The sequence below is a fragment of the Equus caballus genome, chromosome 1 (assembly GCF_041296265.1).
Source record: "Equus caballus isolate H_3958 breed thoroughbred chromosome 1, TB-T2T, whole genome shotgun sequence".
Lineage (NCBI taxonomy): Eukaryota > Metazoa > Chordata > Mammalia > Perissodactyla > Equidae > Equus > Equus caballus.
The window spans coordinates 117,837,450-117,851,345 of record NC_091684.1 but is presented as its reverse complement, the minus strand read 5'-3'; the positions used below and the strand labels follow the sequence as shown (position 1 = coordinate 117,851,345).

The 13,896-nt window shown below is 49.7% G+C and overlaps 1 protein-coding gene and 1 long non-coding RNA gene across 3 annotated transcripts in view; one reads left to right on the top strand and one right to left on the bottom strand.

Moving 5' to 3' along the window:
• The window catches only part of ALDH1A3 (aldehyde dehydrogenase 1 family member A3), a 37,732-nt gene that overhangs the window by 4,137 nt on the left and 19,699 nt on the right, over positions 1-13,896 (bottom strand). For both annotated transcript variants that reach the window (XM_001490555.7, XM_023651467.2), the window contains 5 exons: positions 13,472-13,574; positions 10,935-11,119; positions 6,226-6,390; positions 4,662-4,819; positions 3,765-3,839 (listed from right to left, as the gene is read on the bottom strand). In XM_001490555.7, the coding sequence (XP_001490605.2) occupies positions 3,765-3,839; positions 4,662-4,819; positions 6,226-6,390; positions 10,935-11,119; positions 13,472-13,574 (686 nt within the window). The remainder of the gene's footprint in view (positions 1-3,764; positions 3,840-4,661; positions 4,820-6,225; positions 6,391-10,934; positions 11,120-13,471; positions 13,575-13,896) is intronic.
• LOC138924278 (uncharacterized) overlaps positions 1-13,896 on the top strand; it is a 34,923-nt gene that overhangs the window by 6,970 nt on the left and 14,057 nt on the right. The window lies entirely within an intron of this gene.

The window sequence follows — 13,896 nt, the reverse complement described above, 5'->3', positions numbered from 1 at the left end:
TATACAACTATGTACCGGGGGGCTTTGGGGAGAAAAGGAAAAGTAAAATCTTTAAAAGAAATGCAAACCCAAAGAGTAGGGAGCTCATTTTTCATGTGGCACATTAGCCAATTTTAGGAACTTATTCTGAAAACAATGTCCCACGAGGGCACAAAGATTATGCACAAGGGAGAACATCAGCATCCTTTGTAAAAGCAAAACCCCTCGGAAATAACACGGAAGTCCAACAATCGGAAACGACCAACGAGAGGGAAGGCAGGATAGCCAAAGCCCATTCTTAAAAGCAAAAAATAGTTTGCTCTTATTTCACTTGAAAACCAGAAAGAACACACATATTTATGTCCATCACATGCATAGAAAACACACAATAACCTTTAAAAGTGAGCATATAGTATTGCATTGTAAAAATTCAAAGTAGATAATGAGTTATCAACTTAGTAAAGGAACAAAAAGCAAACCAAGTGATGAAATCATGTTGAGTTAGCGCATGGCCACTAAATCCAGTATTAAATCACCCCTGTAAGACTAAGTGCAGGAATCACTTCATTCTTTCTATTCCTGCATCACTGTCCTAGTTCAAATTCTTGCCTCCCTTATTCAACCCACTGGGGTGTCTCTGAACTGGCTTCTCATCCAGTCTCAACTGCCTTGGTGTGCAAGGCCATCCATGAGCCAGCCTTTCTCCCAGCAGAGCTCCAGAAGTGGGAGGGGAGAGGGACCGCGACGGCACTGTTCACTGCTGTAGGCTCAGAGCCCAGCATGTGTCCAGTGCATCAAAGGTGCCCCACAATATTTGCCAGGTGAATGAATGAGCAAACAAACAAACTGAAGGACCGCACGGTGGTGACCTCTAACAGGTGGGATTGAGGGTCAGGGGAGCGAGGCCTGGACTCTCCACATGTCTCTACAGTGTGGATATTTTTGTTATTGTATTACTTTTATTGCAAAGCAAAACAAAGAACTAAGAAAAGCACCCAGGAGGAAGAGAAATTGCAGGCTTCATCCTAAGACCTGCGCAGGAAGAGATCCTGGAGGCGCCTGTGGGTGGGCGGCGGACAGCCAGCGGAGCCCAGGCGGCTGGGGCCGGGGAAAACCATGGAATCCACCGCACAGTGCTCCAGCATGAAAAAGGGGAACTTGGTGCAACATGAAGACATTCATCAGAGACAACTGAAAACGGAAATTGGTTTTCAAGGCATTTTCCAGGCCCCTTGTGAATTATGTTACTTTATCAAAAGTCTTGGGAAAATATATGCCAAGAGTCAAAAAAACAGACATTCAAAAAAGTCCCAATTGTGGCTAGCTGGCAGGATGACACAAGGACCGTGTTTAGCGAATACGCACCCACCCTGTTCTGTGCTGGGTGGGGGGCTGCTAAGGAGCTGAAGCACTGTCAGGGGTGGGAAGGGAGACGGAGGTGACGTCGGTGAAGAAAGCAATAAGCAAATAGATGGTGTGAGTCAGTACACACTAGATGTCAGGTGAGCCCCACACATTCTTCCCGCAGCTTTGACACCCAAGGACATCTGCTTTGGGGACTGAAATTCTTGCTGGCGGAGGAGGCTGTGCCTAGCCTCTGGGGGTGGACTTTGTGGGGTTGACTGGCTGACTGGTTGAAGGCAGCAGGTCAGAGGAGACAAATGACCATGAGTCCCCTGGCTGGCTTCATCCGAGGGGGCTTACAGAGGTGACCCCTGCTGAACAAGGCCCTGTGGTGTGGCAGGTTGAAGGGCTCAATCCCAACTCTGTCGCTTACTGGCGGTGTGACCTGGGAAGGGCAGTGGAACCTCCCTGGCATCCCTGGGTCTCCCCCTCTGAAGACAGGGGTAGCTATAGTACCCACCTACAATGGACTGAATGCTTGCGTCCCCTGAAATTCATACGTTGAAGCCCTAACCCCAATGTGAAGGGATTAGGAGGTGGGGCCTCTGGGAGGTGATTAGGTCAGGAGGGTGGGACCCTCATGAATGGGAATAATGCCCCTATAAAGGAGACCCCAGGGTGCTCCCTTGCCCCTTCCACATGTGAGCACACAAAGAGAACATGGCCATCTACGAACCAGGAACGGGGTCCTCGCCAGACACTCAGTCTGCCAGCACCTTGCTCTCGGACTTCCAGGCTCCAGAACCGTGAGAAATAGATGTTGTTGTTTAAGCCACTCAGTCTATGGTGTTCTGTTCCAGCAGCCTGAACGGACTAAGACCGTCTCATAGACTGTTATGAGGATGGCATGCATTAACACGTGCAGAGCGCTCACACAGAACCTGGCCGAGTCCGTGCTCAGCTAATGCCAGTTTTTGCCAGTGCTATTGCTGTTGGGGGGCCCTGGAGGGGACCTGGGTGACTCTAGCTCAGGCCTCATGTCCCTTGTGGGTAGGTGAGCGTGCAGACCTAATGAACAGAGGCTCACAGACTGCAATGCAAACAAGCCACTCAGGGGAGGAAGTGAGGTGTCTGCAAAGGGCCTCCATGGCCAAGAATTTACTGAGGTTCCATGCAGGGGAAGCCATAGGAATTAGGGGGAGACCAATGGACACACTCTACTCAGATATTCAGCTGGCTCTGGCGTACTTGCCATGAGTCAGGAATGGACTAGAAAGAAGGACTGAGATCGGGGAAGGAAGCCCAATTCCATAGAGACTGGGCAAGAGCATTTTCTCAGGGATGGAAGCCAGCCTTGTTCTTCCATAAGATCTTTATGAAGAATCTGGACAGGGAGCTGCCCAAAGGCCGCGCCAAGGCCCAAGCAGAGGAGAAGCATTTGGGTGTTCCCACTGGAAGATGAACAAACAAGTACGAGGTAATGCGGTTGTATATAAATAATACAAACTGTTTAAATAAAAGAAGAGCTTGGAGCCCTTCAAGATGTCCCAGGAATGGCCTTGTATGTTGTCACAGATAGTCCCTCTGGGAAGATTGATCCTACAAGCTGTTTGTCCACAAAGCCTAATAAAACCCCAAGTACCACCAAGAAGGATACGGGAGAGAAGGCAGCGTCCAGCTGGAAACCACAGCGTGTCCACCCCCAGAACACTCTGTCCAGCTCTGTGCCTGGGCCTTTCATCTTGGGCCAGACACAAGAAGGCCTGTCCATTAGTCTACGCCTGTGGAGCTCATCTTCCCAACAGGCAAAAAAGAAAGGAACCGTGAAGGAGTACGTGGTGGGTTTGAAGGAGCCATGGAGGCCCAGCAGGTGATGCTGCAGTATGCTTCCCAAAGAGGCATTGAGAAGGAGCCAGAGTCGCCTTGGGTCTGTCCCAAGGGCCTCTGCTGGGCTCAGAAAGCAGGGGGCCAGAGCTGGAGCGCCCCCGGGGAGAAAGCCTATCTTCCTTGCTGAGGGCCAGGGTTTGTGTGAGTGATTACATCCTCCGCCTGGCAAAAAAAGTGCACTTTTCAGTTCTGCCCCTATCTTCATCCAGCAAGCCTATGTCAAGTATCTACTGAAAACACCCTCACGTGTGATGGATGCTGGGGAGGACACATCAGCTGAGGCTGGAGGGTGATCCTGGGGCCCAAAGGAGCACAGCATGAGGATGACAGTGGGGAAGGGCAGAAGTGGGAAGGCAGGAGGAGGAGAGAGGAGGGGAGGGATCCAGGCCAGCCCCAGAGGGAAAGGACCACCAGCTTCCCTTACATGACTGACAGACTGACACACAAGAGCCCAGGGGAAGGGTGAGTGGACCGGAGCACACGCCACCACCTTATAAATCTGGTGCATTTTTCATTCACCTCACTGGCAAGCGTGGAGTGACAGAAACACTTACAGTTCTCTGCCATTTCCAGACATTTTAAAGCCACCAAATGGAGCCTGCGCGTAGAGGGCATTGTAGCAGTTGATCCTAGAGAAAGAATGAAAAATGGTCACGATTACCTGGAGAAGACCTAGCTGGATCTTGGCCCTTCTGGCTATTGGGGGCTTGATGCAGATTTTTGCCTAATGAATGAGCTTTTATCAAAGTTTTAATAATGAAAACTGTTCTTTCAACTTCTGCTTTCTATTTCTTGCCACTAGAAACTAAAATTTTGAATATTTAAAGCTTTTCCTTGAGATAGGAAGGGAACGACAAGGGGGGAAGAAAGAAGACGGAACTTATGGCATAGAAGAGTAAGAATTAGCTTTGAAATGAGACAGACCTGACGTGAAAGTTCTCCTGCTTCTTGGCTCTAGGATTCCATGCTTGTTACTCAACCTCTCTGAGCCCCAATTTATCTTTATCATCTAATATCATCTTTAAAATGAGGATAGTGTAACTTGCAGAATTACTGGTAAAGCAACAACTTCCATCCGTACTTGGCACAAGAGCATGCGCTGATTTTAGAATCAGAATCAAAAAGAGTGCCACAGGGGGTGAAGTCCGAGGGGCTGTCCAGCCTGGTGGTCAAGACCATGAGGCACCAGAGCTGGACGGCTGGCTCTCAGCTCCACTCTGCCATGCACTAGCTGTGTGACCGTGGGCAAGTCACTAGGTCTCTCTGCGTCACAATGTCCTCATCTGTAAAATGGAGACACTAAGGGTACCCACCTCGGAAGGTGGTTATGAGAATGGAACAAAGCGCTTAGATGGTGCCTGGCACCCAGTATAGGACTAGAAGCTCACTGTTAAGAGCAGAGTAATGAAGCCAGCAACGCACGAGAGCCAAAACACACACGCTCTACTCACCAGACAGTCCCAGCCTCTAACGCGGAAGCCAGCTTGAGTGCTTTGTCGAGGTTTTTTGTGAACACAGCTGCTGTGAGTCCATATTCAAGGCTATTTGCTCTTTTTATCACTTCTTCAATACTTTTGAACTTCAATATTGGCTGCACCGGTCCAAAAATCTATGATTAATTGCAAGAATGGCAGTGAGCGGCATGTTCGAATGAAACGTGTATGCTCTGAGCGGGTGTTTCATGTTACGCCTTTTTCATAAACCCAAAGTGCTCACATGCATGAGAAACAATGATGAGAGAAGAAAGCACGCCCAAAGCCCTTTTTAGCTGTGTGATGGCTGAAATCTGAAGGGAAGGATTCAAACGAAACAAAAATAAAAATAACCAAAAGTGTAGGTCAGGTTTAAGATCTCTCGCTCTCATCAGGGCTTCTGAGAAGCCCCAGCCCTTGAGCTTTGGATGGCCTCTGCATCCTGGGATGCACAGAAGACAAAACCCTGGAAGATTCTCTTGGAAAGTTGTCTCGAAGGGTGTTTACAGGCATAGCTGTGGGACGCACGCCCCAACGTCTTGGTGCTGCACTTTCCACCAATGAAGATGCTCCGGAATGTTTCCCTAATAACGCCCAGGGGAAGGAAGGAGATCATGGTCCTTGCAGTCTAGGACACAACAAAGAAAAGGAAAGGAAAGAGCTAAAGGCTGAAAACTTAAAAGTAATTTTGAAGGGAGCCTGTAACCGATTCAAGGTTTAGCACGATTATAACCCAGCAGGACGAGGCCAGCTGCTGAAATACCTTCCCAGGTTCCCCGAGCTCTTGCCATAGAGAGGTTTAAAGAGCTGAGTCTCAGCCATGGAGGGACAGTTAATAACCCATAAAAGTCTCAAGGAGAAAGTCTATAAAATACCCACACAGGAAGCCCTCAGCAGTGATTCACTCTTTCATGAGTCCCAGAAGGCCACATCCCAGGGTCCAGCCACCCGGGACCCAGGCAGGAACCCCTTTCCATCTAGCTTAACAGTGGGATTGAAAGACAAAATTAGATTTACACTTTCATGGGGTCTCCTTAATTTCCACCACTTCCAAGGATGCCCACGATGGAACATTTCAAAGAGAATTCTAGCCATGATGTGTTCTTTGAATGAACACTTGTTTAAGTTTGGTCCGGGAGACTGAAGGCAGCTTTGAGCTCTGAATCCATGGCTTGATTCCTGGCAAAACCCACAGGTGGCAATAGCCTCCCACCCCCGGGCTAACCCAAGGACACATTAGAAGATGGAAGAGGGATTCTTGCTCCCCAGAGACAATGAGTGAGGAGTGGACACATGGGTTAGGACAAACTCTGCTCCTGCAATACAGTCCTCAGGGTTCACCAGAGGCAGCAGGGCAAAATGGCTTCCCTAAGGGCCCCAGTGGAGAGGGAAAATGCAACAGGAGAAAGGAAAATATTCCTTTCGCAAAGATTTCTGGGATCCTGGGGCCCTAGAGAAGATTCCTATTTGAAAGGCCTACCCCTCTACCCCCAGCTTGGCCTGAGGTCCCATGCGACATAGCTTTTCCTGCAGCCCTCAGTACCTCCTCTCTGGCAATCCTCATGGTGTCAGTAACTTCTGAGAAGACAGTGGGTTTGATGAAGAGGCCCCTGTCTTCCATGGCTGAGCCCCCACATTCCAGCTTGGCTCCCTCTTCCTTCCCACTGTCAATCAGATCGAGGATTTTGTTGAACTGCTTTTGGTCAATCTGCAAAACACAACGGGAAGTACAGTCCACTTTCCTTCTGGGCAGAGGCTGCCATCTTATACGTCCAATGGCCTTCAACGTGATCAGCTGTCTACCCCGAGATATTCTTGCCAAGTCATAATTCATGCAACAAATGTGCCTTGAATGCAGATGATCCTTGGATGCACAAATCTAGGCTCTTTGGAGCAGAGGAGAGCTGGGAAATCCCAGATATGGGATTTATTCATACATTTGACCTCCTCCATGCTGTTAAGCAAATCCGTGGGTGAAAACAAGATCTGAAGTAGTCACCTTCTTTGCTCTCCCAACACTGCATCCTGCTTAGGGTTGCCATAGTTAGCAAATAAACCTACAGGATGCCCAGTTAAATTTGAATTTCTGAAAAACAATAAATGATTTTTTTAGTATGTCCCAAAGAATATTCGGGGTATACCTATGCTAAAAATGTATCTGTTGTTTATTTGAACTTCAAATCTAACTGGGCGCCACACATTTTATCTGGCAACCCAGCCCCATGCTCACAGAGCACCATGGATCAGGGTAACTGTTACTGGAATTCTCCGTCCATGGTACAAAGGAGAAGGAATGCTGACCACCTTCCTCAGCGCCCCCGAAAACAGAGTGGACTGAGGCACCGGGTTGGGTAGAGGGGCTGTTCCTAGGTTGGTGGGGAGCCCACTCATCAGAAAGGCTCCACCTTCTGCTGCCTTGTCTAGGCGTCTCCCAGGCCAAGAGTGCACACTGTACCACCAGCCTTACATTCAGTTTGTGGCCATGGTACCCAACCAGCTGTCAAAGAGCACCCCTTTCAGAGACTGCGCTCAAGTGGGGAAGTGCTCTCTCCATCCCCACTGGCCCTTCTTCCTGAATCCATGGGAGCCCTGTTCTTGACCGTGACCTGTTGCTAGTCCCCTGCTCTTCGACTGAGAGAGACAGAGGTTTGATAGGTTTGCTGTAGCTGAGATTTTTAGATAGAAAAACTAGTTTCATCTAAACGACTTTAAGTAAAACAATAAGCAAACTCAATGGTGCATTTAGATGACTGTCTGTCCCTAAGGAGCAGGCTGGCTTTCTCAGTAGGGGTGGACACAATCCATGCACGTCACTTGACCAGTCATCTCGTGAAGTGTGGATCCAGTGTCAAAATATCAAGCTGGATCCAGACCTCACACCTTATACCAGGATAAATTCCAAACAGATCAAAGTCTTAACCATGAAAAATGAAAGCATAAAAGTTTTCAAATTCTCTCATGTGGGAGAACGCCTCCATGAACTTGGAGTGCTGATGGCCTTTCTATGACTCGAAATCCAGAAGCCAAAAAGAAAAGATTGAAAAATTTGAGTATTGTTAAAAAAAAAAAAAGGCGGAAACATCAGAAGCAAAGTTAAAGGGCAAAACAACAAACTGGAAAAAGTTGACAAGTAATATTATAGAAATAGAGCCAATCCCTTTAGTATGTAAACAATTCTTAGAAGTGATAGGAAAATGACCAGCAATACGAGAGAAAAATATGCAAAGCACAGGCACAGCTGATAGAAAAGGAAGTCAAGTGGCTTTTAAATACATGAAAAGAGGTTCTACCTCACTCATTGTAAGAGATACATCCGTGTTAAAACCAAATGAGATAACATTTTTAACTATCAGATGGGCAAAAATCCGTATCCTGTTAGTGAGGCTGGAAAAACAGACAAGCTCATACAAGGTTGGTAGGAACTAAGTTGGTTCATCCTCTTGGAAGATAATTTGGCAACACTTCTGGAAATCACCAGTGTGCTCCCACTCAGCAGTGCCACTTGGGGAATCTGTCCCTGTCCCAGGGATGTCCTTGCCTGTGTGCGAAACTACCTACTCTGCGGCATCCTACATGACTGCACACCCATAGGGTCATCAGAACATGATGCTTGAATTCTGGTGGATTCACACAGCAGAATTCTATGCGTGCGTGAAAAAACAATAAGGCAGGTTCCTGTGGACTGGTATGGAAAGCTCTTCAGGTTTCTTGTTAGGAGACAAAAACCAAGGTGCAAAACAGTATAGAAATCACAGTTATCTTTTGGGTAAAAACAGGGGAAATCAGAATACATACTCATATTTACTCATATACACATAAAGAAATTCTGGAGAGATACACGAGAAACTAAGAACATGGGACACCCATGGAAAGCAGGGTAAGAACCAGACCTATGAATGGAAGGGGAGAAGGAAGGGAGCCTGTTCACTATGACCTTTACATGTGTTTGGGGTTTTGACCCATGTGTATGCTCTCCCACTTAAAAAAGGAATTCAAATCACCGCAATGGATCCAGTAATATCTCCAGGTTCTCTCAGCTTCCCTCTGAGTGAACCAAGTCTTGGGGTGAAAGTCCAAGGTGTTGCTCTCCTCCTCCTCGGAGGCCACAAGGGCTTTCAGGGTTCCATCTAATGACAGAGTGGCCACTGACCATGGAAGACAGGCTGCAGGCCCGTCTGTCCTGCAGGCAGCGCCAGGTCGCTGTGGAAACCCTACCTATCCAAACTCAGCTCTCCCTGGCGAGTCCATGTGAACACACTGTTTAAATCTAATCACCCATGAAAGGTCAGAGCAGGAAGAAGAACCTGCCGGAAGTGATGGACGTGGCAGGGCACAGCACCAGAGACAGAGAAATATGGCCCTTGAAAGACCAGCTGGAGGCTGTGCTTGGCTCTGCGGGGAGGACGCCGATCCAGCCTCCACCAGGTGGCCTGCAGTGTTGGTCATGTACCTGGTTGCTCAGTTGCCACATAAACCTGAATGCTTTTGGAGCATTCCGACGAGCGGCTGCCTGCAGTGGACGCGGATCTAGGTCAGCTAGCTGTTTTACAGGCATGAGACAGACAGGACTATTTGGACAGATGTAAGTCCTCTCAGAGTAAAACCTTATTACCGTAGATGAAAAAGCACTTTGGGGAAAAAAATCCAACAGCATCCTAAAATAATACGCTGAGCTTGGACAGCTTAAGTGAGCTTTCAAAAGGACTTGCAGCAGCAGCATCAAAAGCACTGATGAAATCAACACCCGTTCTGCTCGGATCTGCCCTCTTGGAAGAGATTTGTACATCTGGCTTCAGAAGTTAAGCCCAGAGCCTTGGAAAGACACTTAGGAATAATGATGGGGTAAAAGGGTTTCCTTAGTGTGGGATCAGCTCACATATTTTCCATGGATTCTGGATTAGTTTTAAAATCATGGTAGATTCGATAATGACTTGTGACTGTGTTTGTATTCAAATCTGAAATCCAACCAAGGCCACCAGACAACTTTCATGTCACTGGCCGCTGGTCTGGAGCTGAGGCCTGGCAGGATGGAGAGTGGCCACAGTGGAGACACTTCTCTCCACCAGGGTCACGTGGCATCAGAGCCACAGAGCATGTGGGCTGGTGCAAGGCCAGGGTGGGCAGTGTGGCCAGAAATGCACCTTTTCCATGTGGTCGCCCCCCCTTCTCAGGGAGACCCCACAGGATGGTCAAGCAAGACCCGACCAACACGGCTTGAAGTCATGCCCAGACATTCATTGCCACCTAGATCAGGGAGCTTGTCCTTTAACGCTCCCCCTTTAAAAAATAAAAACTTATTAGGTGCCCTGAAATTTTCATTGATTACTCCCATCTTCCAGATGAGGAAACTGAGGTTTGGAAGGAGTAAACATGGGGTGTGGAGGCAGTGGGCTAGCAGCAAGCTCCCGGGATAGACGCAGGTGGGTGAGTCCTGACATGCGATGTGACACTCCACAGCCGGGGCAGGACTTCGGCTACAAGCAAAGTGGGTTTCTGTTGAGCTCCATTTCAATAATGCATGGGAGGGTCAGCCTGCCCTCTTTTAAATATTTATCATCTGCTGCACTGCATAATTAGTAAGAAAGTGATACAGGATGCGCCCTTTTAAAGAGGTTGTTAAACCTCGTGGTTATGATCATTTTCATACTGGCGTTGTTAAGCTTTGAAAACCAGGCCTCGAGACATGCTCTTCCTGCCTCGAGACGCAGCCCCAGCCCCCGAGGGAGGGGACTCTTTAGTTTCTGATAGTTGTCTTGTCCTGTAACTGATGTGGGCCCGAGGGCCTCCCGGCTGAGACGGCCAGCTCCGGGTACTGCCTCCACCTGCACTCTGCTGCCTTTCAGTCAGGGTTACAGCTCCCCTTCTGCAGGGAGACCAGAAGGGAAGACAACCTCGGCCTGAGGCTCTCTCCTGGGACCCCGGGGCTCCGAGAAGGGATGGTCCTCTGGCTGGAGGTGCAGCCACATGGCCTTATGAACTGGAACGCCTTCCTGCTGCCAAGACCCTGAGCTCAGCATTATCTGCTGCAAAGAGCAAAGCCCCGGTGTGTCCACCCTGTTTTAATAACTCCCCCGAGACCTGATGGGACTGCACTGTTGAGCAGTGTCCAAACAAAAGCCTAAGTGGCAGGGCAAGGCAGCCTGCCTTCTGCTTGGAGAGGGACCCTGGAATCGCAGAGCACCGGGGCTGGACGGGGCTGAACCAGGCAGCCCCCTGACATGAACCGCAGGTTCTGACACTTCAGTAGGTTACCTGGGGCCCCTGTTCCGTTCTGACGTCGAAGGGGTCTCCGACAGGCCGTTTCTTGGCATACTCCACGCTCCGCCTGACAAAGTCGGCGTAGACCTGCTCCTCTACGAACACCCTGGAGGCAGCTGTGCAGCACTGGCCTTGGTTGAAGAACACTCCCTGATGGGCGCACTCCACTGCCAAGTCCACTGGAGGGAGGGAGGCAGCGGGGGCAAGAGGAAGCGATTAAGTCGTTAGGGCGGACTGGCGACAGCTGCAGCTCTAATTGCCCACACCAGAAAACAGGCCCCAGAATGGCTGCGTTTCAGAAATTAATTTTGTTCTCAGCATTTTCCAAACAGAGAGGATGGGAAAAAGGATTTTCGAGTCCACTGAGTTTAGGGTTAAATTGGTCCCCTGACTGCAGGAATTCTCAGGACCTTTACTATGACAGTGAGCTCAGATTGTTGTGGAGTTCCCCATTTCACCTGCCCATGGGTCCCTCCCTGGCCTTTCTGCAGACTAATGTTCTACAGAATAACCTTTGGTAAATATTGATGTCAGCCACTGGTGAGAACTTTTAAGGGCGCCAGAATTTTCCACCTTGAGCAAAAGAAAGGTCTTATTAAGTAACACAACACCATTTATGACTTATAAGGGTTAAAAAAAATGCACTGATTCTGCCTGATGAAGGCTGAATCTGAATTGTAGAGCTGACACTGAATTAAAACCAGTTACTAAAATGAACCAGAAGGTGCTTAGTGAGATTTTGGGGGACATGCTTAAAGGATGTGTGCTAGTGGGATGCCATTTACATTCACAGAGGGGCTTCTAGCCCCACCACTGGCTGGGTTTTCAGCACCCTCCCTGCACCACCCCCCCATGCACCCCCACGCTAGCTTAAAAAGCACAGCTTTCCTCTGCACAGAGCAAAAGCAAGAGCCCTCTGGCCAGGGGCAGGTGACCCGCTGACATGCAGTACTGCTCTCTGGGCAGCTCCCAGGAGCACTGCCCTGGGCTTTGAGAACCACGCTGTTGCTATCCAGCAGGGTCTTCTGTGTAAGTTGCTGTGGCAGCAGGACAGCATCACAAGGTTCTTGCCACTCCCCGCACCCCCGACTCTCTCTGTGCCAGCTTAAAACTGCCCCTCCTCCAAAAGAACTAATTCACTTCCTGCACCCTGATGGGAGCTGGGGTGGCGGCTGCAGTGGTGGGAACGGTGGCGTGTCACTGTTGGTATCATGCCTGGGATGCCAGTTATGTCAGGATTTAATTTTTTGGACTGGCACTGCCCAGATGAGGAGTAGGAGATGGCTACATAGGGTGTGTATGACCTTGTCAAACCAACCCTCAAACAGGAGTCCTGGGGGTTAGTGGCAGTTTCCTAGTCACTAGGAAGAAAAGAGCATGAGCTGAGGTGCAGATGGGGATCCCAGATATGGTGGCACAAGAATGAAAAACAGGAGTCCTTGCTCTTTGAGATTGGAGTTTGGAACTCCAAACGTGGGTTGCAGTGGGGCCACACCCACTGCTTCATGTGGCTCCAGAAACCATTAGTAACACGAACGATGTTCCACAAGGGAGCACCAACCCAGGCAAAAAACCAGCAGTCCAACTTCCTGCTCAGATTCCCTCTCCTTCCTTGGAGCCTGTTTCTTCACCTAGGCCTCTCTCCCACGGAAAGCTAGTGTCAAGGATATCAGTCATTTACACCTTAGCAAGAAATTGTGCCAGGGTCATTTTTTTCTCAGGAATATTTGCAATTCCAACCTTATCTGAGTGTAGAATGGAAGGCTTTGTTTGCTGTGAAAGGAATTTCTGGCACCAGTGGGCTGGTGGGGGAGGTTATTCTTTAAGGCACAGGTGCTTCAGGGTACTTAGGAAGTTACGCCTTTTGACAGCTGACCCTGTCAGCAGGTGAATGAATGCCCGCGTGGTCCTTTCTTCCCTCTTCTTGACACGGCAGCCAAGAATAGCATATATTTTAATACTGTGTCACAAACTGCCCCCAAGCTGCTGGGCAGAGTTGCTTTCCCAGGGAAGAGGTGGTAGAGGCAGAGACAGTACTCAGACCAGGGGGTTATTTTTAAGGGTCAGCTGCCACTGTCCTCCTCTGATATGTCAGGCCTGAGACAAAATGGGAAGAAACATCTCAAGTCTTTGGAGAGCCTGAGAGCACGACAGGGAACCCTGACTCGGGGATCGGATGCTCGATGCCTGTGAGCAGGGAGCACCTGTCCTGTCCCCCTGCTCCTGGCCCTCCCCCTGCACAGGGACTCTGGAGAAGAATCCGGCCTGCTCCTCACGGCCCCAGCTCTGTGGGGACCGGGAAGGTGAACTTAACCTTGAAGGGCAGGTCCTCCTCCGACGCAGCTTTCTATCAGCAAGAGAGCTCCATCCCCACCTGCCTGTTCTGGCAGGATGACCACGGTGGGAAAACGTCCCCATGTGTATGTGTGTGTGTGTGTGTGTCTTGAGTGAGTCGGAATCCAGGCAAGGAAGTGGGGAGAGATTTATGGACCCCCTAAAGCCCCAGCAAGGCCCAGAGGGGAGAGACTCACAGTCAGCGTCGGCACACACGATACAGGGGTTTTTCCCTCCCAGCTCCAGCGTCACCCTCTTCAGATTGCTCTGGGAGGAGGCTTCTTTAACCAGCTTTCCAACCTTCAGGATAAAAAGCAGACCAGATTAAACCTCGAACGTGGCTGGACGCGGCCCAAACGTCCTGGACATGCCGGGAGGCAGTGAGTGCTGTGTGGCCAGACCCCCACCTCTCTGCCAGGCGCCCTGGGCCTTGATGCTGCTGCCTCACTTCCTGGCCTCTCTCAGCATCTTCTCAAAGCTCAGACCTTGACATGGCCGGAATCCTTGGTCTGAGCTCCACTTACAGAGGTGGAGCAGGAGCCTTTGGAAGGCCCAGTGACTTGTCACACAGCTGGCTAGTGACAGAGCCGGCTAGTCACCTGTCCTGGTGGCTGTCCCTCCC